Source organism: Larimichthys crocea, chromosome XII, assembly GCF_000972845.2.
Source record: "Larimichthys crocea isolate SSNF chromosome XII, L_crocea_2.0, whole genome shotgun sequence".
Classification (NCBI taxonomy): domain Eukaryota; kingdom Metazoa; phylum Chordata; class Actinopteri; family Sciaenidae; genus Larimichthys; species Larimichthys crocea.
This window is the reverse complement of record NC_040022.1, coordinates 14,500,588-14,525,263: the sequence shown is the minus strand read 5'-3', so window position 1 is coordinate 14,525,263 and position 24,676 is coordinate 14,500,588. Positions and strand designations below refer to the sequence as shown.

Here is a 24,676-nt window from a genome sequence, read left to right as displayed (position 1 = left end):
GGGTCTTGTTCACAAGTTATAAGAAAATGGAGCGCGAGATGGACCATCAGGTTGGTGCGGCATCTGCAGTACTGCTGACCACTGTTACCAGACTGTTGTGGGGAAGAGGGAGTTGAAAAGGAGAGCAAAGCTTTTGATTTTCCCGTCTTTCCACATTCCAACCCTCACCTATGCTTATGGTCTTAGGGTGATGACCAAAAGAATGAGATTGTGGATACAAATGGCCAAAATTAGCTTCCTCTGCCGGGGGGCTGCCTTAGAGATATGGTAAGGAGCTCGGACATCCAGAGGGAGCTTGGAGTAGAGCCGCTGCTCCTTTGTGTTGAAAGGAGCGAGCTTAGGTGGTTCGGACATCTGATTAGGATGCCCTTTGGGTGCCTTCTTTTGTGTTCTGGGCATGTACAACTGGGAGGAGACCCTGGGACAGACCCAGAACTTGTTGGAGGGACTACATAGCCCATCTAGCCTAAGAATGCCTCAGGATCCCCCAGGAGATGCTGGAATGCGTTGGTGGGGAGAAGGATATCTGGAGCGCCCTACTAAACCTGTTGCCACCATGACCCAACCTCATTTGGGCTTTTACAGTATTAAGTTATGCAATACTGATACACAGAGGAGTTAAACCACACATCCATTTAGCGACCATTGTTACTCCTGGGTTGCAACATTATCATGATTTTCACACACCAAGTCCCATGCACAGCAAGTGTATTGTGTATAGTCTCTTTTTATTTCTGAGTGAAGCCAGCATTACAGAGACACAGACCTATCGGTTTGCATCCGATCAGACCTTTGGACACCAATAAAAGACTGATGCTGCTCTTGGTGGCTATGGATCATGGATGTCTTGACATTGTTTGGTGCAGCTGGAGAATGCTAAAACTCTCTGAGGTCACTATGACTTTCCTTGTCTTACACACAGACATGTACCTTTCTAAGCACTCACAACATATAAAACAACATTTCCTTATCTCTTTTCACACACACATTCTTACAAAGAGTGGTAAGGTTAGAGGGTGGAAAGAAGGGGGCAATGCATTCACGCAGTTCATTACTGGCCATCCATCTCTGCGCTGTTTTTGTCCACGACTCACTCTTTATGTGGTGCCATGTCAGCCAGGGGCTCTGTGCCCCGTCAAACTAATCTCTCTATTCCGTATTCTGAGTAAGACACTGAATTTTCACACACATGCACGCACACACACAAATTACTTCTCTGGGAACTGTCCCTCTGGTTCATAGGCAACCTATATAGGGAATCCAGGACTGGTACAGGGTCTCTGGCAGGCCACTCAAGGGGCTAAAGGGGCAAAAATACAGGGGCACCAGTGGGGTACACATCTCAGCCTACAGCTAACCTAGCAACGAGCATAGCAGCATGGCAACCCCAGAACAGGGATCAGTGCAATGGAATCTGCCCAGTGCAATTCTTGGCTGTACTAGACTATTAAGCTCCCTGGCAAGATTAAGATTTACTCCCTTACACACACACAAACACATACACACAGAAACAAATAGGCAAAAGGGGCCCTGGGAGGACAGTGACCTCCACCAGTCAACGTGACAGATTCTCAAGATGGAGGGGAGTCTTGAGGAGAAAGCAGCCTCTTTGCAAGACAGACATTAAAGACCCAGTTCAACTCTTCAGATTCCCACACCAGGAAAAAGGAATGATAGCAGCGTCACACGAACACCTGACACTACACCTGCATGCTCTCAAACACCAGATGCCTCATTGCACTGACAGGTGTCAGGTTGTCCTTGTAGACAGACAAGCGTGAAGGATAAACTCGTATTCATACTCATCTGGTCTCTCTCACACATACACACACACTTGATCGTCATCCATTATAGTCGAGAGGAAGTGCACATCAGGTAGCACTCAAGAGACACTGTCAATGTGCGTGTCTCCTGACATAACATTTCACAAATGGATCCCTCCCCCTGCCTGCTGGAATCAGCCAAGCATTGCAGAAGTCTCGAGTTGCTTGCTTTCACCTGTCCTGACACTGCTTCTCTGTGATTTTGTGTGTAGTCTTTCCCTGAGTATTGAAAATCCAATGACACGTTCAACCGTTTGAGCTTGCTGTTGATGTTCAAGTGACACTATGAGGGCTGAAAATTGTAAAAGAGGTTTTACTGTCATTAGGGTGTTACTCTGGTGTCTCTTCAGTGACACCATGTAGCAGCAGCAGTGCCCACACAAATGTTAGATACAGAGAATATAATGCAGCCTTCTGTTGCACCATGTGATCTAAGTGCCTTTTCAACTTCAAAGTCTTTTCAGAAATCTGTGTGGGTTAGAAAAAAAAAAAAAGAGTTGTGCTGTGATGTTATAAATGTTTGATTTTGTGGGGGTGAGTGAAATACTTTGATGTAAACTCTCGGTTGCATAACTGACTGCAGTTTTAGAATCAAATTACTTAGAACGTGCAATAAGTATACTGACAATATCTGTATCTGATCTGTAATCTGTAGCTAAACCAGTGAGAGGTCAGCCCCCTCCCAGCCCTCAGGCCTGACAGTCTGTTCTAGGTTCAGATCTAATTGCCAGATCAATTATGGATAAGGGAGAGGGGCTTTGTCGCTCTCATCACTGGTCAATAGGATAGGCCTTTAATGACGTGTCTTGCGTCCCCTTTGATGCATACACACATATAAAGCCACCCATAGACTTGCACTGCAGCTTGTCAATACAAAAACCGGCTCATCGCTACAAAACTACATTATCTGACCTCTCATGCAATGCTAATGCACTTCTGCTATCTGAAGCAGATACTGTGATTGTGTGTTTGTTTTAAAGCAAAAGTTTGCATCTTTCGAGCCTTGAGTTGAAATAGAAATACTTGCCTCAATGGGAAAATCCCTCCCCAAGTCCTTCTATGCTTTCTCTCCATCTCCCCTCACCTAGACTGTATTTCCCCCTACATACCAGGCTGAGCTGAGACAGAGAGGATCAGACTCATCCCTGCTTATCCTTCTACTGTATTTTTCAATATCAATGGAATGTCTGCCTTTATTTGCTCAGTGTTGTGTTACAGCAGGAATGCAAGTTTATGTGTTAGTAGCCGGGGCTGGGCTTCAGGCAAGTCAAGAAAGTCAGGGGGGTTACCCCCCCCCTTTCCTACTCTTCCATCCAATCCCCATCCCAACCACCAGCAGTGAAGCCTAGGTGAAAGCATTAATAAAGCAGCCCAAATAAACTAGGGCCATCAGTAAGTCGCCTCAGCTGTAGGTCCATCTGTTGTGTAAGTAGCCAGCAGCAAAATATTTCCACAAATTAATTAAGTACTGATTAAATCTGGTCCCAGTGACAACCCAAAAGTTTAGTCAGAGCCTGGCTGGGGGCCTGGAGTGGAGAGGTGGTGCGCAAGGGTGTTTTGCACACCATAAAAGTCATATCCAATGCATTTGCAGCTTTCAATAAAGAACACTTTATGAGTCTGGACACCATCTTTAAACATCTTGAAAATACCATTTACTGCTTGCAAACCTGCACATGTTGTAAGGTTCCTTGTAGTATTAGAGATTAACAGATCCTTCTGTGATACTGCAGTTAAGAGTTTTATGTGGCTACGGTATCAGAGCATTGAGTCACTAGCATTCCTTGCTGCGCTGCTATAAACTTCATGGGAACCATACAAAATGTTAAATTGTATGTATCATTTTCACTAACTTCCGAGGTAATAACTCCCACCACTTCCTTTAGTTTGAAACCTGTTGCCCCACCAGAGATTCTTAGTGTTTCCCAATGAAGGTCCACGAGGTGTGGTGGAGAGGCTCAATCATAAAGGCTTCACTGATACTGCTTAGAAAGGAAATGATGATGCTGGCTAATGAGAACCATTCTCCTCTGATGACCGCACGCCTAGGGAGCCCTTCAAGTTAATATGCTCTCAAAGTGCTATAAAAACTGCAGGGCAGAATATGCCAGCTAAGAAGAAAAAGGAGAGCATTGAAAGGAAAGGTGGAAGACAGTGTGAAAAACGGGTGGATGGGGACAGCAGAAAACAAAAAACATGAAAAATTGTGTTATAGGGTGATTATAAAAAAGCAAAATATCTGTCAAGTATTAAAGTTGGCCAGCACAGTGCTGCAGTGGTTAGCACTGTCAAGAAGGTACCCAGTTCGAATCTTGGCTGAGGCCTTTCTGAGTGGAGTTTGCATGTTCTCCCCATTTATGTCTGTTCTGTCCAGGTACTCCAGCTTCCTCACACAGTCCAAAGACACTTAATAGGTTAACTGGTAACTCCAGGGTGTACACTGTCTCTCGACCCCAAAGTCAGATGGGATAGGGTCCAGCCCCATCATGAGACTAATGAGTAAGTACAGATAAAGGATAGATGGAAGGATTTAGGTTCTAATAAATGTCTTGAGTATAGTCTTAGTCTAAAGTATTGTTCCCTAATTGTTCTGTCGGAAAGTTGTTAATAATTTCATAGAGAATGATTCTGTAATTTCTCAGAATCATTCATACGTTTAAGAAGACACGTTTTAGGAGAATTGTGCAATGTTACAAAGTCAGATAAAACAAATAGATGACTCTGCATATCTGAGAGGAAACATGACTCACTCCTCCCAGATCCATTCGCAAACCAGACTATTGTCCTGCCCAGCCAAAGCCATCACTGATCCTCTTGTTCCCTCTTCTCCAACCCTACTCTGCCCTGCGGAGCTCATTCTCAGCCCCTTGAGCTCCACATGAAAGGCCAAAGGAAATGGGAGTCCTACTGGTAATATCCGTACCGGGACACAGTCACTACATCTGCTGGCCAGCCGGCTTCTACGCACGCCAGTCCTTAGGACCTGGGATGGGAAGATCAAGGGGTGGATTGGTTCTACCCGGCTTGGAAGAGAATGCACACACCAAATCCCCAACCCACCCACTCACCTTCATAACCCCTCTCACATGGTACACTGAATCATAGGTTTGTATGTTGCAATTGTCTTTTCTGAACTTCTGAACATTTTATTCTCATGTTAGCTGTATTTCCATGCCTGTGTTAATTCTTGTCCTGTAACATCACATCATATAGCCCAATGGCATTACCCCTCCATTGTTTTAAGTTTTAACCTCTGACCTTGTGTCCTCATCTCAGACTCCAACTTTCAGCACTTTACCCTTAATCACCACTATTTTCTCCATCGTGCAAGTTTTTAACATGAAAGGCCGGTGTATGTTAGGTCGAGGGCAACAGCAGGCTGTAGTGGGCTTGGGGCCGATCCAGTGTAATCCTGCTAACGCTGGTGTAGGTTGGCCATATCCTGCCCAAGCAGCCGTTCATTTTAGGAATGTGCTTTTCCTGCCAGGGCGAACAGCTGCTGCACACCTTTATAGCCTTATAGGCTTTGGAGAGAAGTTCTCTCCATGCCTTTGACATTCAGGTACGAACACAACAGCAAGAACATTATGAGGCTGATACGTCAAAGTTGAAACATTGGACCAAGGCCAAGTTCAAGGTCATTATCTACACAATACTATATAGCCTTCTGAACATTCAAGTGGTAGAAGCAAGATCTCTAAAGAAATGTTTTATACAGCTGTGGAAAGCAAAATATAAACTGCATATTACAGTAGACATTGATAGATGGGGAGTGCAGATTGTGCTCCTGTGTCCTTCAGTCTCAAATTCAAAATGTGCTGATTGGAGCCTTCTCCTGCCATACAGACCCACCTCTCCATGTCTTTGAAAGTTTGTGTGTTTAAACGTAGAGTAAGAAAAAAAAGCGTACACCACACTCAATTTTGAAAAATGTCCACAAAACTAGCAGCTGTACATTTAGAATAGTGTTCAGAGTTTACTTCCCTTGGGGTCAGTTTCACACACATTCACAGCCAGCTGTTTCCTTCCGTATGAAGGAGTGACAAGGAAAGTTAATAAATTTGTCCTCCTATTCAGGAAAAGAGGCACACTGATCCACTCTTAAATCATTTCCACCTTGTCACATTTAGATAATTATGTCCTCTGACAGCATGGCAAAGCAAAACAGAACAATCATCGCCAGTGGCTTCATGCTAATAGACAGGTTTAGCCACTGAAGTGCAGAATCTGTGAGCAATGCCAGGGGTGTCTTCGCTTTCTTGATGAGCTCACCAGTGTTCCAGACAGATGGTGTTTGTTACCAAAAGAGAATTGTACTTTCATGGCTGTACGATTCACACTTTTGAGCTACACATCTCTCCGGCTCAATCATTGGAAGTGTTTATCCATGCGTTTACTTCTCCTCCTCCTTTTTTGAGATGGATAACCTGCTTTCTCCCCCTTTAGTTCTTATGACTTCCCACATCTTTGTGAGGAAGATTGCCTCAACAGCAAACAACACTAAACTGCAGTCAAATTGAAAAGGTTAAAAAAAGGATATGTTTTTGTTTTTTATAAATCTCCCAAGTTCCATCGTGAAGTCCTTCAAGATTTCCTAAAACTAAAAACTGAAAGAAAATTTCTACTGCATATACTCCTGCACATTTAATATCAGAAATATCTCTTCTCCTCAATTTGCTCAGTTTGTTTTTCCAGATCTGCACAAAAGGCCAGAAAATAAAAGGCTGCTTCCTCAGACAAGGCTGCTGGATGCACCGAAGGAGACAGACAAATAAAGTACTGTTCTACCTTTTGATGCACATACATTTGGAGTCTCATCTCTCTTCCTAATGGAGAGATAGTGGTCTAATGTCCCACTGTGGGTCTTTTAGAGATTAATACGTTAATGAGCTAGCTACAAATGAATAGCTCCTTTTGGACGGAGCAGCCCGGACTAATACAGTTAATAAGCCATAGTCACGCCACAAAATGTACCACAGAAGAGGCTCTCATAGCTGCAGGGAAGAGGAATGATACGGTTCATTAAAGATTCACTGATTTATTCTCCTGTTCATGGCTGTGGTCATGGCAGTTCGTACATGACCAAGCCTTGTTTAGTTGGCACACAAAGTACACTAGCATGTCTCCAGGCTAGGGGAGAAGGATCCGAGAAGAGATCAAACAGGCATGACATCATGCAATCAGACTGCACTTTTAGTTCTTTTTAGTGGTGGAAAGCTAATTGGAGTATGTGAAAAGAATGTGACTTTTCCAAATCTCGTCTGTAGTTTTCAACCCTTTTTTTATCTGGATACTGTCAAATAGTAGCTTAAGATAATTTATAGCTTTATATGGTTGCCGATAATCTTTTGGTCTTTGCAATCGCTGTGTGTATGAAGCATCTGTATTTGTCACTTTTTTAAGCAAACTCTCAGTATGCAAGAGGCCGTATGCACGCGTCCTATTTCCTCAGCAAGACTTGCAGCAGTTCCATCACATCTGAGTGATGATAGAGACAGCGAGTCTGTTCTCTGCAGATTAGTGCTGTTCATTAGCTTCGTGATGAAGTCTCCCTTAGCAGAACAGTGGGCGGTCATGCCCCCTTTTAACATGGACCTTGGGAGCTCTGCCACGGCTACACAAAGGCAAACAAATGCACAGACAGATGGAAGTTAAAATATGCCTCCTACTCTTTTAATGTATTACAGCTTCACCCAACTAAAGAATGCCTTGCCAAAGTTGATGTTTGGATAATCAACACAAGTTTAAATAATATTTGTCATTGGAAAATGAGTAATAAATCAAAATGATATAGTAATAATGATAAAAAGTTAAGACTGCATTGAGATGCCAACTTTCAAATATAACTTTATGATTAGTGAGCCACATGTCATAAATTCGTCAAAATTCTCAAAACTCCAAACTGGTCACTTCAAAGAGTTTGACAGGGGAGTGTGAGAAAACAGCACAACTGAAAAACGGAATTAAAGAATGCCTATTACCACAGCCGTTAACCACCTGAACGCTTTGAAAATTGCCTGAATAGCTGAACATACTCACAGCTGAGATCAAAGCCAGGCTTAGCTGGTTGCCAAAAAATGGACTGTCCATGCGTCATTGGACAAGTGTTGCCCAGCTTCTTGGCATCAGGCATCACAAGCAAATGACTGAGTCAAAGTTATCTTAAATTAGGCCCAATGCTGTAATTTGTTTTTTTTTTGTTTTTTATAGATACCAATCACCAATCACCTTCCAAACAGTGTGATATGGTTACTAGATAACACATATTGTTTTGTAACCTAAAGAGAGTTCACAGGAAACAGGGTTTACTAGGATATGGATTTATACTTTGAGAACAAACTAATGTGTTTTGTTCTGTAAATCTCAGACAGTGGTTTTGATTGATTATGCCTTACTATTGGGACACTGCTGCTGCTGTAAGAACTCTAAGAAAGCCTAGCATGTTCTATTCACATCACAACTAGGAGCAGGGCATAGAAAGGACCTGCCCAGATCTGTGTGTAATGGCTATTGATTGATTTATTAGCTGTATTGTGGTGTGCATAGTTCTACTACCCTTTGGTAAAACTAGACCAGTGAGAGCTGTGCTGATACAGTACCACACTTAGCCACTCTGTCTATTGTCATCTGCTGTATCTTGACCTACAGGCTGTGTGTATTATTTTGCTCATATACATATTGTAATGGCTACTACCTCACAATGTGAACTAATTTGCATTAATATTGTCACTTTCTGGACTAAACATGCAAGCAGGGGTGCCGCCAGAAATTTTGGGCCCCATGACAAAATTTGGTTTAATAATTTTATATTGGTGTTTACCTATTTTTTGGGGCCCCTGTCAGTCGTGGGCCCTTGGAATTGTCCTAACCCCCAAAGTCACAAAAGATACTCACAGCTGAGATCAAAGCTAGGTTTTGTTTGTTCAAAAGCACATTTTCTGAACCAAAAAATTTTTAAGTTACTCAAAAAAGATAAAAGGTTTGTTATTATGTGAAACAACTGCTAAATGTTTTTGTATCTATTTCAAGGATATTTGGGGGCTTTTTTTCCCTTTAATTCGATAATTGGGAGCAGCGAGGCAATGAACATTCAAAATCGAAATGGCGACGTTGCAACTACATGGCCAGAATATTAACCACCTAGGCCAGGATACCCCAATGTCTGTTGTGTTTAACTGGGTACACATCATAAGGCACCTCTTAATGTATGTGATTAGCCCTCCGTGCAAAATGTGCATTTGTGTTGGACTGAGCAAACATTCTACAAAGATGCTGATGAATCAGCATCTGGCATTTCTGCAGTCTTGCAGAAGATTTGCTATCACTAGTCCTTTCTTCACTGTGTCTTGACAGCCTCTTTACCAGCCACATGAAAAAAAAACCTTTATACCTGCTGATATTAAGCACATGGGCAAGTGCATATTTGCACCTCCATATTCCTCTCTGCTCCTTCTATGCTAGTAAGACAATGTTTCATACTAGATTCCTTTGTTTAACTGTGTAGGTGGAAAAAGCCAACATGATAATTAAGGATGATTAACAAGAAGCTTCTGCAGGAGATAAAATGATTCTCATCAAAGCTAACACAAGCCCAAACACCTCCTCACTACCTTGTGTGTGTGTTTATGTGTATGTGTGCCCACTGAAGTAAACTGGTTTGTTGTCTGGGGATCTGAAGGATCTTCTGTGCCGCAACCTTTGCTGCAGCCTGAAGCAGACATTAGGCATAGGTAGAGTGTTAAAAGGTGTTTTAAAGAGATTTTCCCTTGCCTGCTGATAGGTAGAGCACAATTAAAAATACAGCAGTGACATTGTTAATCATCACAATGATTGGCGTGGAGATCACGTGGGTGGGTGATACTGTAGGAGTAAGATTCTTATGTATGAGTGGAGGATGCTAGCACAATATTAGGGCTCATTATTTTTGAAAGTGGATTTGTGTATATATGTAACGGTCTACGCATGTGAAGGTAGGCATGTTTTACTCACGTGTCTGGCCTTGATCGTCTCCTGAGGCTTGACATCCATCTTCATCATCACAGTCCTCGCTGCTGCCCTCTTCCCCACTGCCCAACTCATCCCAGGCCTCCATCTGGCCCAGTTTTGGAAACCTCTCCTGGGTCTCCTGGGCCACAAACACAGTAATACAAGGTTTATTACACAATGGTTTATGTATAACATTAATTTTACTATCTTCCTATAATTTAAGCCAATCTTTACAGAAAGTAATCGACTGAGTAATGGAATGGAAGGCCAACCTGATTCTCACACCAGTTCAATGCTAGTTCAAGTCTTCTTCAATTATCATAAGCCTTTTGTTTATGTGAAATATTCATATAACACTATACATTCACTTGGCTGGTTAAAGATCTTGCAACCAGTAAGTAGCAGAGTGTTTTTCAGTGGAATATTGTGGTTCCTTGTGTCCCCCCTATGTCTCATCTCTTGTTCTGACATATCAATTCCTGTAAATGTCAGCAAGGGCACAATGGATGATACATAGCATCTTGGGGGAACAGAAGAGCAGTGTGGGTGGTGTAAAGTGAGGGCCCTGGGTGGTAAGATGACGTGTTCCATTTAAGTGCAACCACATTTTAAGTGGAGCATTGATTACAAAGCTGAGAAAAGAACCCAAAAAACAAAAGGCAGTTTTATAACTATGTTCTATTTCCTTCAGACAACAAAGTATAGATTTTTTTTATGACGCTCAATTGACTCTACCATTGGTAGAGCTTACGAGAAACCAGATCAATTACCCAATACTGTAATACTAGTCATGCTTTATTTGTATGGCCATTAAAATGTTGAACATCTGCAAATGACATCTTTTTATTTCCCCAGTGTCAGCTAAAATACACTTACACACATACATACTTTTCATGTACCACACATATCCATTAGGTTATGAATCTTTCTGTCAGAACTGATTGAAGACTGCTTCGATCGATAGAGTAGATCATCTGTATTTTCACTTCACTCTTGCATCTAACGGTGTTTGACAACTAGACCTATTTAAACCATATCACATAGCACCATGGCTGCAGTTCTGCATGAAGATGTTTTCAGCCTGGAGTGTGAAATGCTACTCTTTATGATGTTCCTCCCTCGCAGCATGAGGCCAACTAATTGGACCACCTGCTGTCCACCATCATCAAGGTGGTCTTTGTTCCATCGCGCCATGTCTGACAAGGAGCTCTCCTGGATGACACAACAACAAATGATCCTTTGGAGTGTGAGGCAAAGAAAGTGGCATGAATACCAAACTCACAGAGCATGTTGGGCTATAAAGGCACACACACACACACACAGACAGTAAACTTTTTTTGACCATCCTTTAGCCTTTAGGTTGTGTATGCATACACACGCTCGTGCACGCACCCACACACGCACCCACACACGCACCTACACACGCACCTACACACACACACACACACACACATATTAAACATTCATGAGAAAGCTGACAAGATCAATCCTAGTACACAGCTGAACTTCATATGGAGGGAACAACCACTAAAGACATGTTGAGAGGTGGGTGGGAGGAATGTAGGTGGGGCTTGGGGTGAAGGGATGACTAATATCCTTTCCACTGACACCAGACTCAGCACATCTGACAGGAAAGGTGACCTTTAACCAGGTGTCCTCTAAGCCTTCAGCAAAACAAAAAGAAACATTTAATGAAAGAAGACAAGTGTATATATATACTGCTTACAAAAGAAATGTATAAATAAATGCCAAATGTAAAGTACAATTCTGAAACAAGATGACGATGTTAACATCGCATGTATGACATTTACCTTGTTAACCATCTTATCATGCTATCATAATTAGCACTATGGTTGATGGGAATGTAATGTGATGGCAGTAAATGAAGTCATATGAGCACCAAAGTCAAGAGGACACATTGTCTGGGGACATGACAATCCATCCAATAGTTGTCAAGTTATTGCACACAAAACCACAAAATATCAACCTCTTGGTGATGTTCAAAGAAAAGTCGGTGGATCACCACTGTCATGAAGATTTATCCTCAGGGAACCCATATTATTGCTCCAAAAGTTCATGGCAATTCATTCAGCTGTTGACGAGATATTTTCATCTAGACGTTTCTAAGTTAAAAGAGATTTATATAAAAGAGTAGATGCCCAGACAGTCAAGGCCTTACACTGGCAAGTAGAAATAAAGAGGCAAGTAATGCTGAAGCCATACGAAGCTTAGATGATGATGACATATAAATGCCTGTAGCCTCAACTAGTGTCAAAGTCATCAGAAGAGCAGTTACAGGCATATTGGTATTTTGTCTTGTTAGTCTTTCTTATCAGTGTAGCTACAGTCCACAGCTGGGAGTGCAATTGGAGGCTGACACTAGCTCGTATACTTTTAATATTGCAAGTCATTATATCTGTCAAGTATCCCATTTCTACTTCATGCAAATGTGCCCCCTCTCATTCAGGCCTGAGTAAACGAAATGAGACATCTACAACTATAATTTTTTCAAGAAACTCGAGTGGGGCCCTTTAGTGGACGCAGGTAAAACATATCACTTATGCTCACCGCAAAAATGAAAGCCTTTGGCAATAGCTGTGTGGCTCAATTTTCACAGTTGGACAGTTAGGTACAAGAGGATCACTTAGAAACCATATGAACAATATTGCACACAGGTTACAGATGTGCGTTTTATGGTTATGGATTGGTTCACATTACAAGCTGTTGACAGGATCTTTGTGTGTCTTATACTTGTTCCACCTGTTTTGAAGCTGCAATGTGATATGCTGTGTTAGAAAGGAGAAACTTTGCTTAGGGGGCTCATATACCATGGTACTCAAATACATCTTGAGGAAAATATTCTGTTGCTGTGAAACACAGGAAGAAGTACAATGGTTTGGGTACACTAGAGTAAGTTAGAATCCACAAGTGAGGGATAATAGAGAGAGAAAACATATTCCTTAGTTCTGTACAGCAACTTTAATGAACTAATTAACCTTTATTTATGTAATGCAACCAAATAAATTCAATGCACATTCCAAGAGTTCATGAAGAAATGCTATGCAGAACAGCAGTGTTTTGTACCAACACCATCCTGATAACCATTTGGGTATTAAGCTAATAACCGTGCCGTTCAGGGAACATTTAACACAATGCTGCTTGTCCTTAAAGCATGTTAATTAGGGAAGGAATCAATTAAGGAACTGTTGCTGTGGAAACCACAGTCAGGCCGTTGTAGAATTGTTGGTTGGCTGCTGTCCAATGCAGTTTGTTGGTTTGTTTTGACTGTCTGGGCTGCAAGACTGCCAGAGATTTCTGCTATTTCTTTCAAATTTCAACTCTACTGTGGGTTATTTTAAGTAACACACGGGCAATTCAGTTGTGGTATTCCAACAACACAGTGAAGAAACTAATTTCTTTCTTGTCCTTGAAGCTAAAGAGAGAGAGAGATGTACAATATTCCAATATGAGTTCTTAAGGATTGTTGAATGCATAATATTCAGCCAATAGTCTCTCTCTCCCCCTATCTGCTTTCTGACAGAAAAATAATGTTACTGCACTGAAAACCAGCTCTGGGTTTCAATGAGGTCCTGAGCAGTTTCTCAAAATGGCTTTTTTTCTTCTATATTCTTTAAAGTAGAAGCAGTCATCACACCAGGGGAGAGTTCTCACATATTATATACTAAGCTGTGTAAGTTTCAAATAAAAATAATGATGCAACTATAAAAACAATATTTTCTAGTATGAAATAACTCAGGACCCATAGATGAGCAATACAGCAACACAGCTGTGGTCTATTTGTGTCATCAAAAACAACCTTTCAAAGGCTTTTCATTTGTCACATTGCACTGTATCATTAATGTGAGCAAGTGGGCAGAATATTTCAACAGAAGCCTTTATATAACGTAAAAAGCAGAAATTTAACCCTAGAGCGACGGATATCTTTGTTCTCGTATGACTCGGCCTTCACTCCCTGACATGTAAAACAATGCTGGATATCACTGTACTGTTGAATAATATAGAGCTTTGCTGTTTCAAAACAGCCTTATAATGGTGAGTACAGGCTTGTGTGATGTAAGATTCTAGGGCATTTTAATTATTAATTTTATGTTTTCATTACTTTTTATTGCTAATCAGTAAACAGATTGTAATATTACTTAATGTCCGTGTAAAGTAAGAATAAATATGTGTTCTGAGTTTGTCAGACCGAAAAAGAAAGTCTTATTAACCACCCAGCTAAATTTATGAAATGAGGTGTCAAAATCAAAATCAAGCAGCAATTCTGAAGCGACTGAAACGTGTCAGATGAGTTCAGAAAATGACTAACTTTGAAACACTCTGAGCGAGATTAATTCATCTCTATCTCTCTGCTAGGGGTGCAGGGGTATGCTCAGGGTGGCCTCAGCGTGTCATCGAGCCACCCTTTAGGACCGCCCACAAAATCCCAGACTGAAAACTAGTGAAAAACTGTTTTAACCTCTAACTCCACATTTCAATAATATAGCATTCAAAGTCTTTTCACATGTTTTCAGCGACTATTTTCCAACATACAGAATAAATTTTGAAAGAAATCTCAGAATTGCCTTTACACAGACTTTGAAAAATGAGTGCTTTCTCGATCGCCAAACAAAGATTTCCTATAACAGAAGATAACACGTTCCAATCTGTGCCAATGATATGAAATAGTATACACTTCCTGTATCTTACATGGGCATAGACTCCTCACCCCAGATCTCAAAACCTCATATGGAAGTGTTGTGAACATTGTGTAGATAGATAAAAGCACACTGGTTGTGCCATAGATGTTTCAGAAAGTTATTCAAGTTTTAGTTAAGTTGTTATAGATCATCTTAGATGAAACCTTACGCATGATTCAGCACCAACAGAGGGAAGAAATATCTTCATTGGCAGAGTGTGTTGCTGCTGTGACAGCGGCTGGTCTCAAGTTAATTTTCTCTGTCTGATTTGTCTGTCTGAAAAACACCATTTTAGTGTCAGAATGTTCAGAAGATATGTGGCTTGTGAAAAATGAGTCCAATATTTACTTCAGTGACTATTAGGTAAAATAATCGCTCAGACTCTCTGCTCACATTCACTTCTCTAATAAGAGTCAGTAGATTCAGGACCTGCTGCTGGTCTTCTAAAGGGGAGCAAACTCAGGTGGCTAAACTCACGTGAATGTGTATGTCACTTTTGGACGATGCCCAGGATGAAGCTTGCTTGCAGCTACAGAGTGCAAGCAACATGACGCTAAATGCCCATTAACATTAAACTAGGGTTTTCTGAATGTTACATAGAAAAGCTTTAAATATCACGCCAAGATGACGTAATATTCATGGACACCCTGAATCATGAAACTTGAGTGGGGCCCTTTAGTGGATGCAAACATTATAATGACTGGATGAAGAAAATAAGAGGGATGAGAAACAGGAACAATCAGTTGAAGTGTTGAAACTTCAGATCGTCTAGCTAAGATTTGCAGCTGCACATGCTAAGTAAAACAAACAGATAGTGACAGGATGAAAGAACGAACGACAGAGAGACAAATAGAGAAAGGGGAAACCGGAGAGATATATGAGGGGAGAATTTGAGGGAAAAATGAAGACTGAGCTTGTAGCTGTGCAAGCAGGTGGAGGGGTTGAAAAACTATGCCAGCCTTTATACTCAAGGCTTGCCTTGAAATTACCCTGGCATCCGAGGACAAATCAGGTATTCCTGTAAGGCTTTGAATAAAATCCTAAATCATGAAATATTTTCAAGTTCTCTTTTCACCCTGCCAACTCATTCTCCTCTCTCTTTCTTTTCAAAAGCATTCTTCAGTCAAAAGATGATGGGGTATGTTTGAGAGCATCAAGGGCTAAATTCCTGCATGTATTTGACTGCATCCTAGTCCCACTAAAATCTGTACTGCCAGGAGTAACCAATCACTTTCTGAAGGAGTCTGGAAGACATGCAAGACTGAAAGAGAGTGCATGTGTGTTTGTGCAGCTTAACCAGGAGACTGCTGTGGATTCACATTCCAGTTTTATGTGGAAAAAATCTGATTATGAAATGTAAAAATGTGAAATGTGGCTACAGAAGATGGGATATAAATACTGCCACTGTCGCGGTAATTGTGTAAGTGTGTGTGCGTTTGTGTGTGCACACGTCTGTTCATGTGACCCATGTGGGATACTGCTGTCAAACCAGTGAACCAGGATCATAAGTCATAACCTTTGTATGCCCACATCGAGACGTGCGCTCTTTTTCTTCCCTGACAATTTGAAACAGTATCACCTCATTGAGGGCAGTTGTGGTAAAACTGCATATGTGGACAGAGGAAAGGAGAAGGGAAGGAAAAGCTGAGGGAGACTGAAGGAAAAAATGACAGTGGTAATCGCTAAAAGTCTGCAGAAGTCCTCCCAACTTTTAAATTAAAATGCTCTCCATTCTCTCACATATTATACCGACTTATAATGCTTTTGTGCAAAAACAAACATCAGCTGAGAGACAAAATAAGTGTGTACTGCATCTGTGTGTGTGTGTGTGTGTGTGTGTGTGTGTGTGTGTGTGTGTGTGTGTGTGTGTGTGTGTGTGTGTGTGTGTGTGTGTCTGCAATAGTTACTGGCTTCAGAGGAAATCGCTGCAATTCTCTCTACATCTCATATTGCCTGACCAAGAAAGGGAGCTGAATGAGGGAAAAAATAAGTATATTTCTCAAGTGTGAGTGTGACAGGAGGAGAGAGAGAGAGAGAGAGAGAGAGAGAGAGAGAGAGAGAGAGAGACGGAGCCTTCTAGAAAGAATGAAAAGCTGCAAACAAACAAAACAGTAGATGGCTGCACTGCTCAGCCATCCATATCTGCTGATTCTGGAGCAGGACATACTGTGTGCGTGGTTTAACGGCGCCTGTTATGGCCAACCAGTTTCCAGACAGTTCTTAATTAATAAAGAGCCTTTGACTGGCAGGTTTATCAAAGTTCAGGACTGGACCGCAAAGGTAGCTGTCAGAGTCTGGACTTTAGCAAAGGCCTGCACTGCCATCTACAACATGGAAAATGAAACTGATTCAAAAGTGTATTAAAAAAATCAAACGCGTGACAACATAGTGAGCCAAGAAGCTTTCTGCTGTTGTCCTTTTTCCATGGTTAAAGATGAGGCCAATATAAACCCTTTATCTAATGCTGACAGCCAGCTTTTTGCCTTGTTGACTTTTAGATGTGAAATCCATATCGCACTGAAGACTACGAAAAGCTTAGTTCTCGATAGATCGCTGACCACCCGAGTGCCGACAACATATCAGTGCAGGCAAAAAATAAAAAATAAAATAAAAAATCTGTTATGGACACACTGACTTACCACACATACCTCTGCCAAGGCCACACAAACCTCCACTATGTTATTTTGATGATATAAAAAGTTTTATATTTCTGCGCCTGGATCTGCATCAATGTACGATAGCAGCAATCATACATGTTGACTGATGGCAACCATGTTTTTTTCTGAAGTAATATTTGAAGTCCCGTCTCTAAAAAATTCAATCAGATGATTTCTGAGTTATGCCACTTCAATTAATTAATTAATTTAATGTCTGTAGCAGATTTCTTGAGTAAAATTACACAATAGTCGTTTAGGTTTGATTTCAATTGCAAAATACAGGTTGAACATAATTTTTTAGGTGGAGAATACTGGCTTACTATTTATTTAGGCATAAATGTTCTTGGATAAATACTCAAATATTTGTCTTGAACCAAGGAATGCAAGAAAACACTGCTCCTGCGTCTCAGGAGTTATCAGCTAAATCAAAATTTGTTTTAAGTGGCCACATGGTTGTGTTTTCTGCAACAAAAACAAAATCAGTTCTATCTTTCCACCAGATTTCATGCAATCTGTATAAAATCTAAAAACCCACTCGTCCTTTTGAAAATAAACAAGCAAATTTCCCAACAGGGCTGAGTAATACTTTAAACATTTTTTTTTTTTTAAACAATAGCAGAGTCACACACCCCTGCACTGCAAGCTCGTACAAGCAGACTCTGCTTTTAACCGTTAGTGACATTTTATTGGCCATGACCTCATGTAACCCTCATGAGTCAATCACAACAACCCAGCATGTCGTTGGGCTGTCACACCCTGCTCCTGTCAGGTACAGGCAGATTGTGTGTCTGTGTAACGCATGTACGAGTGAATAAACTCTGGCTTCTGTCAGGCGAGTCATGGAGATGTTGTTAAAAAATGTATGACAGTTTGAATGACGACAGCGATTTTCTGAGAGCATGTTCCAACAGCTACCTAGCTGAAGGAACAGTCTGTTGAGTTCGATGTGAGGGTCAACAGGCAGTGAAGGCTGCTGGGAAGAAGAGACCTTCTAGACTTCAAACTGGGCTACAGAAGTCCTGATAAGGCAGCAGGCACAAAAGGTTGATATGGTACACCTCCAGGTCACTCCCCATGAAAATCCATCATTACAGTCACCATCTATCCTCATACTGCATTAACCAATAGCAGCTTCAACAGACCATGCAACTTTAATACAGTGCATATGAGACAGAGAACAAGAGGAATGAGATAGCGTCCTACTTTTTCTGACTATCCATCTACCTATCTATCTATTCATTGAACACAGTTGTAATTGTGATTTTTAGTTAAGTGACACTGTATCAATCTTAAAATCCCAAGGTCAGTCTTTGCAAGCAAATATATTGTTATAAAGGGTACAGTTAGTGATCTGCAGTGTGCATTATGAATATTAAGCAAAAACTCCACATTTTTGTAAATGAAAGCTGCTTAGTTGTGGAATAAAAAAAGAAACTTAAACTCCCAGGATAAATACTGAGAAGTACTTTCATGTTTATGCATTTATTTGATGTAAATTCTTTTAAAGAACTGAATCAAATTGAATCAAACTGGGACTCCCAGAGTCAAAATTGAATCAAATCAGGAGTGCCAATATCAAGCCCTAATTGAGAACATTCTTCTAGTCCATTACCCTGAATGGAATATTTTCACTCATCCTGCTCCTTCCTTCAATAATACTGTATGTGAAACCACAGGAGTCTGTAATCCATGGTGCAGATAACCTTTGGAACATGGTGCTTCGACTTGGTTTGAACAAACCCACAGCATTACATTGAAAAGGGGGATTTTCATAACTGTGACGGAAACAGAAACAGGTCACATATTTTCTCCATATGACAAGAATCACTCTCTTCATGGAACTTAAACCCACAAGGAGAATAAACATGATCCAATGTGGAAAAACAGTCACAGTTCACTGGATTTGTGTGAGCTTTGCATCTAATTATGATGGCAAAAAAAAAATGTCATGCTTAAATTAGAGTCTGGGTTCGTGAATGTTGGTTGCCAAGCTAACAGAAAGCCCTGGGCAGTGAGACTTGTTGCTGTGTCGTTGCCACAGCAGCAGCAAGGAGCAGCACAGCTCCTCTGAAGGCCAGCTCCATCATCTTCTTCAAGTGGAAAGAATCTGTCCCCTCCCTGTGACGGGTTGCCAGCTCAGCCCCAGCTCTTTCTTCATCCCTGGACTCTACTTATTCTTTAAAGCTCTAACTTTTCAAACTGCTACAGGCATCGGTAAAACATAAAAGAGGCATATACTGTGAAAGTATATCAAAGTCACAAATCCAACTGGGCTTGTCTGATACAATGAAACCTATATGCTTCTTAGGAGTCAAGTTAAAATATTTTACTTTACTGCTTTACTTCTCTACTTGTAGACAGTATATAGTCACTAACAGGAGAGGATGTTACGTTCCTGCAGTAGCTATTAGATCCATGGATCATCTGGATCGACGGCGGGTATGTGCTGAGTGTGTGTTAAACACAAGTTAGGCTTCTCTGATGTGGAACCTGGCCGGGCCACTGGCCAAACCAGACCGCGAAGAAGTAGTCAATCTCATCAATCACACAAACGACTGACCTCTCTGTACTGGATTCTTATGCCGGAGCCTTTCCAACTCTCCATCAACCACAGCTTTCAATATTTCTAATGATTCTGTCTGTGTTTGTGTGTATATGTGTGTGTGTGTGTGTGTGTGTGTGTGTGTGTGTGTGTGTGTGTGTGTGTGTGTGTGCGTGTGTGTGTGTGTGTAGGGGAAAAAAATAAAGACTTAAATAAGACTTAAAATAAAGGCTAAAGAATTAGTATGAGAGTGAGCATTTACTATAGTGCAAATTGACAAACTGACAAATGATCTGGCCCTGATACTCACATGGAAACAGATAGACCATTGTAAAAGAATCCCCACCCAAGAACAGCTGGCCTGATGGCCGGGAATCAAAAATTCACTTTGAAACATTTATTGTCCACATTAGCAATATTTACAGGCAGAGAGAAAGAGAGCGAGAAAGAGGATAGTCAGAGGAGATACACGGGGGAGAACCATAACTTGGCCTACTCACTTAATGGACCATTTTATATGAGGTCAAGAGATTAGGCTTTTCCTGTGTGTGTTTGTGTGGTATTTCAAGCTTTTTACGTAGTTGATTCTGCATGGAGATATCTGCAACTGTATATGATTCACAGTACCTCAGTCCTCTTGCAGGTTGTATGTTTATGTGTGAACACAAACAAGCGCTCTGTATGTGCACGCACCAACAAATGCACACGCCCACAAACACAAATTCATTCTGCATGCAGCTCTGAGTGCTTTAAGAGGAGAATCTCACGGGTAGATGAGGGGTCAGAGAGTGTGATACATCAGCAGCCGTTTCCCAATCCTCTTAGTGTCACAGTGGTCTGTGTCTGACTACTCTCCGATGTTAAAAATATACACATCTTAACCTCGCTAATCCTGGAAATGGAGGTTATTCAAATTTGGAAAAGCTCAGATTAGAGATTCATTGAAATACCTGCAATAGCTTTTTAAACAGAGCGATTTAAAAGTCGAATGATTTATTTTCACTCAAAACTAACAAACTAGCTCCGAGGATGAAAGTAGACAAACACACAGACATGTCTAACTGTACTTCTAACACAAACACAACGTTCAAATAATTTCAGTCTGCACTACTTCAAAGGGCCAAATTTTGCAAAAATCTCCTCGCTGTGAACGTCTGAAACTCAAAGTGGTTCTAGCAAAAGATAAAAGTACACGGACACACACCACAATTAATAACCGTAGCGATATTAGTCTGATTATATCTAGTCCATGGGAGACATCTCAGCAAATGCATAATTTAACAATGTTTCTTTCTGTTAAGATTTTTCTTCCTGTCAAGGTCAGGTTTTTTATACTCGGTGAGTTGCCAGACTTTGAAATTATCCTGCTGTTTAATAGCAACAGATCAGATGTTTGAAGGAATATATTTACTTAAAGATGTAATCAGTAATACTTCACTGGATCCTTCAACCAAATGGCCGTAATATATTAGCAGGGGCCTGCAGGTGTTGCTGATCAATGCCAAGCGCTTTGCTGTTGCCTCAGTGGCTGCAAAGATTTGAAACTTTCTAAATAGACAGAGCCAGGCTGGCTTTGTGTATTTGCTGGGAATGCTCCATATTTCAAGCACTCCTGAACTGCTACCGTGCAGGTTTTATTTCTCAAAAATCCAAGAGAAGAGCAGTGTAACATTGAAACAGGGAGGGATCTTAGAACTCTGAAAAACTTTGAAGCCTTAAAACTTTTACTTTCCCCTCCCTTCCTACATTACTGCACAACTTTAAAGTGTAGGAGGGTGGAGATTCTTTTTTGGTTCAATAAGCCAAAAACTACTCCTCTCACTTATCCACACAGTATCTACTCAGTGATTGCTAATCACTAGTGCTCTATCATCCAGCTATCTGGAATTTTTGTGAGCTGCTTCCAACTCCTGGCCTTGAAACCAACATGCAGCAAGCACCAGCATCCAAAACCCAATCTAGAATCAGAGTTATGATAATTGTATTGTTATATTACTGACTGATTATGGAGCTCATAAGCTAAAGTCGATGCCTAACTAGGGAGCCTACACAAACAAATCTAAGCTGCATGATTCAACATAGCTTTATATCTGTTAACTACTCCCTCCTGATTGAACTGCAATTAACTTTACAGCCTAAAAGGCACCAAGGGTGTCCTGTAAAGTCTGCAATTTGGAGAGGGATCCAGATGGGCTTGCCAAAATCAATCTGAAAAGGAACTTATTTTCTGGCCTGACTCGCCCACCTGGAAGATTCTTATATAATGGCCCTGTCTCCAAACATCTGTTGGAGGGCTCTCTAGCAAGGATAGAAAGAGCCAGGGAAAAAAGTAAACAAGACAGGTGACATCATTATGCTGATATTTTAAACATTTCTAACAGGGTTGTGATTTCATCGAGTTTTAATGACGTTTAAATGAGAATTATCTAACTTGAACATCTCAGACTACATACAAGGACATGACTTTAAGAACTTGAACTGAGCAGTGAGGTGGGAAGAAATTTGTGTGTGCTATCAAATGGTATTAGCCTATTATGGCTGTTGGCAAATGATCTAATTCTGAACAAAACAACTTTGATCTATAAGAATCAGTTTGGATAGTAACCAGGTTTGATAGCTGTCACAGGTGAGTGTCATATGAACTAGATCTAAAGGTGTCTGACACATATACTGCAACTATATAAAGCTGTCAGTGTGCAGGTGTGTTGCCACATGTGAAATATATTCGTGCACTGCTCTGAATATACCTCGCAAAACCTGACACATTATGCGATTTAACACTCTGTGGTCCATAGCTGTTATCTGGCACAGACACAAAGCTCAACCAAGCTCTGCCATCTCGGCTAGATTCAAGGTAGGCTTTTCAGGCCTGTAAATGTCAACAGGGCATCCGCTAAACTCTGCATAGTTACCATGACGACATGGCACTTGACAGCGACCATGCACAATGGGATGTTTCAGCGTGACAGAAATGATCTTGAGTTGTCAGCGGCAGACAGGTGGACAGGCTGGCTTGGGAGGTATATGTGAGACACGAGATACATGTGATCAGAGATGAAAAATAAATCTATGGATGGGAGAGTAAAGAAAGAAGGAGATGAGGGTAAGAGAATGTGTGCAGATAATGATAAAGAAGTGTCATGAGAGCATAGTACAGAGTGACATAAGAGAATAAGAGAAAGGCATTAACGGAGAAGCACACAAGAAAAATGGCAGAAAAGTTTTCTAGGTGCATTAGGGGGAAAGGGTAAAAACAGGGAGAAGAAAGAGGGATATAGAGATAGAAAGTGAGAGATGGCTGGTGTGCTATCTGTGGGCATAATTTTCAGGGCAACAAAAGGGCAGACAGGCAGAGGGGAACCGAATCCTGGTCCGTTTGTCTCCTCAAATGGCCTCTAGGGACTGTGTGAAATGGCCCCTTTCTTCTTGGTCCTTTTCAGCACTAAACCCCATCTACATGACAAACAGTGTTACTTTGAAGCTGCTTGTGTCATCTCTGCCTATCTGTCACTCATTCCTGACCTTTTGCTCCTGCCTCTCATCTTTCTTTTTTTTTTCTTCTTCTTTCCAGAGTAATTCACTTTTTTTGTTACCGCCTCCCTTTCACGCTCCATCCTTTTCATTTATCTTTGATATCTGCCTCTGCGCTCCAAACAAGTCTTTGGATATGAGAAAAATGGTTTTAGCAGTTCTTCCAAAATGTTATATTGTTTGAGGTGTACTAATTAGACAAAAGCCCAATTAAGACTTATGTTATTGGTTATAACACTTCAGTTGACTCATAAGTTTTGACCTGTAATATTTTTAATTCTGGAAAAAAAAATGTTCTTATATGAATATAGCTAGAAAACTACTAAAACTAGATTTTTTTTTTTTTGTTGAGTTAGATTTTTATGCTGATTAAAATTAAAATTGGCATGCTGATTCCAAAATTGCAGTCAGTTATTTTCCACTGATTAGCTGTAGTAAGACTTGCCAGCTGATCACGATTGGACTCATCTACAGATACGTGGCAACTTGTTTGTGCAGTCACAATTGAGACAGTGCGGTGAGAGGTGTGTGCAGCTCCCAATAGGTCAGTACTATCAATATCTGCAAACAGAAAGCAGATAGCATAGTAGGAATTAAGAGGATTTGTGTTGGCTTTTCTCTTAACCTTGTAACCATGAGAGGATTTGTGTTGGCTTTTCTCTTAACCTTGTAACCATGGGCATACTATTTTAAGTTCTATTTCGTTTTATCCTGTTTTTGTAGTTTTCAAAGCTTGTAACTATTCCATCTTAATGTTTTTTTACATGGGTATAAATTTCCTTTGTTCCAGATCATGTCTGCCCCTGCTACTTCTCGTCCTAAATGCCTAAACAACCCTGACTCCTTTTTGCTATATTTGTGGTAGTTTCACCATTCCAAGTCAGAGGAAAGCAAACAACAGAGCATTTGTCAAATAAGCATATTTTGCATATTTTAAAGTAAAACTCAGTGATCAAGACAAGCCATGGGCCCCTCACAAAGTGTGCAAGCAGTGCGTCGAGAGTTTACGGATGTGGACCAAAGGAACATGTGAAAAGTTGGCATTTGATATCCTCATGGTTTGGCGAAAGCAAAAGGATCATTGGACAGACTGTTACTTTTGTTTAGTGTAAACAAGCACATATCTGTTAAGTACAGCATTTTTCATATTTTTTTAAGAAAATGGGGATCCTACAGTTCCAAAACTTGACATGATAGAAAAAAACTGAGGTCAGTTTTGGATTCCACACCCAAAAATTTGTTAAAAACAGCTGTCAGACCTAACTCAACAAAAAATGTGTTCCCCAGTGTAATCAGTCAGTTATCTCTCCTTGTTTGGACATACTCAGTAATTGTAGCAAGCCCCGTGGCATTCAGTGGTGTCTCAAATATGACTTGTGACATATGGGTGAAAACACAAATGATTCAGTGGCACCCTTAGGGTAATAACTATGTTTTTGC

General features: G+C 40.9%; 1 protein-coding gene across 3 annotated transcripts in view; it reads right to left on the bottom strand.

Moving 5' to 3' along the window:
- gpc5c (glypican 5c) overlaps positions 1-24,676 on the bottom strand; it is a 101,565-nt gene that overhangs the window by 8,725 nt on the left and 68,164 nt on the right. For all 3 annotated transcript variants that reach the window (XM_027285683.1, XM_019262305.2, XM_010731175.3), the window contains one exon: positions 9,813-9,948. In XM_027285683.1, the coding sequence (XP_027141484.1) occupies positions 9,813-9,948 (136 nt within the window). The remainder of the gene's footprint in view (positions 1-9,812; positions 9,949-24,676) is intronic.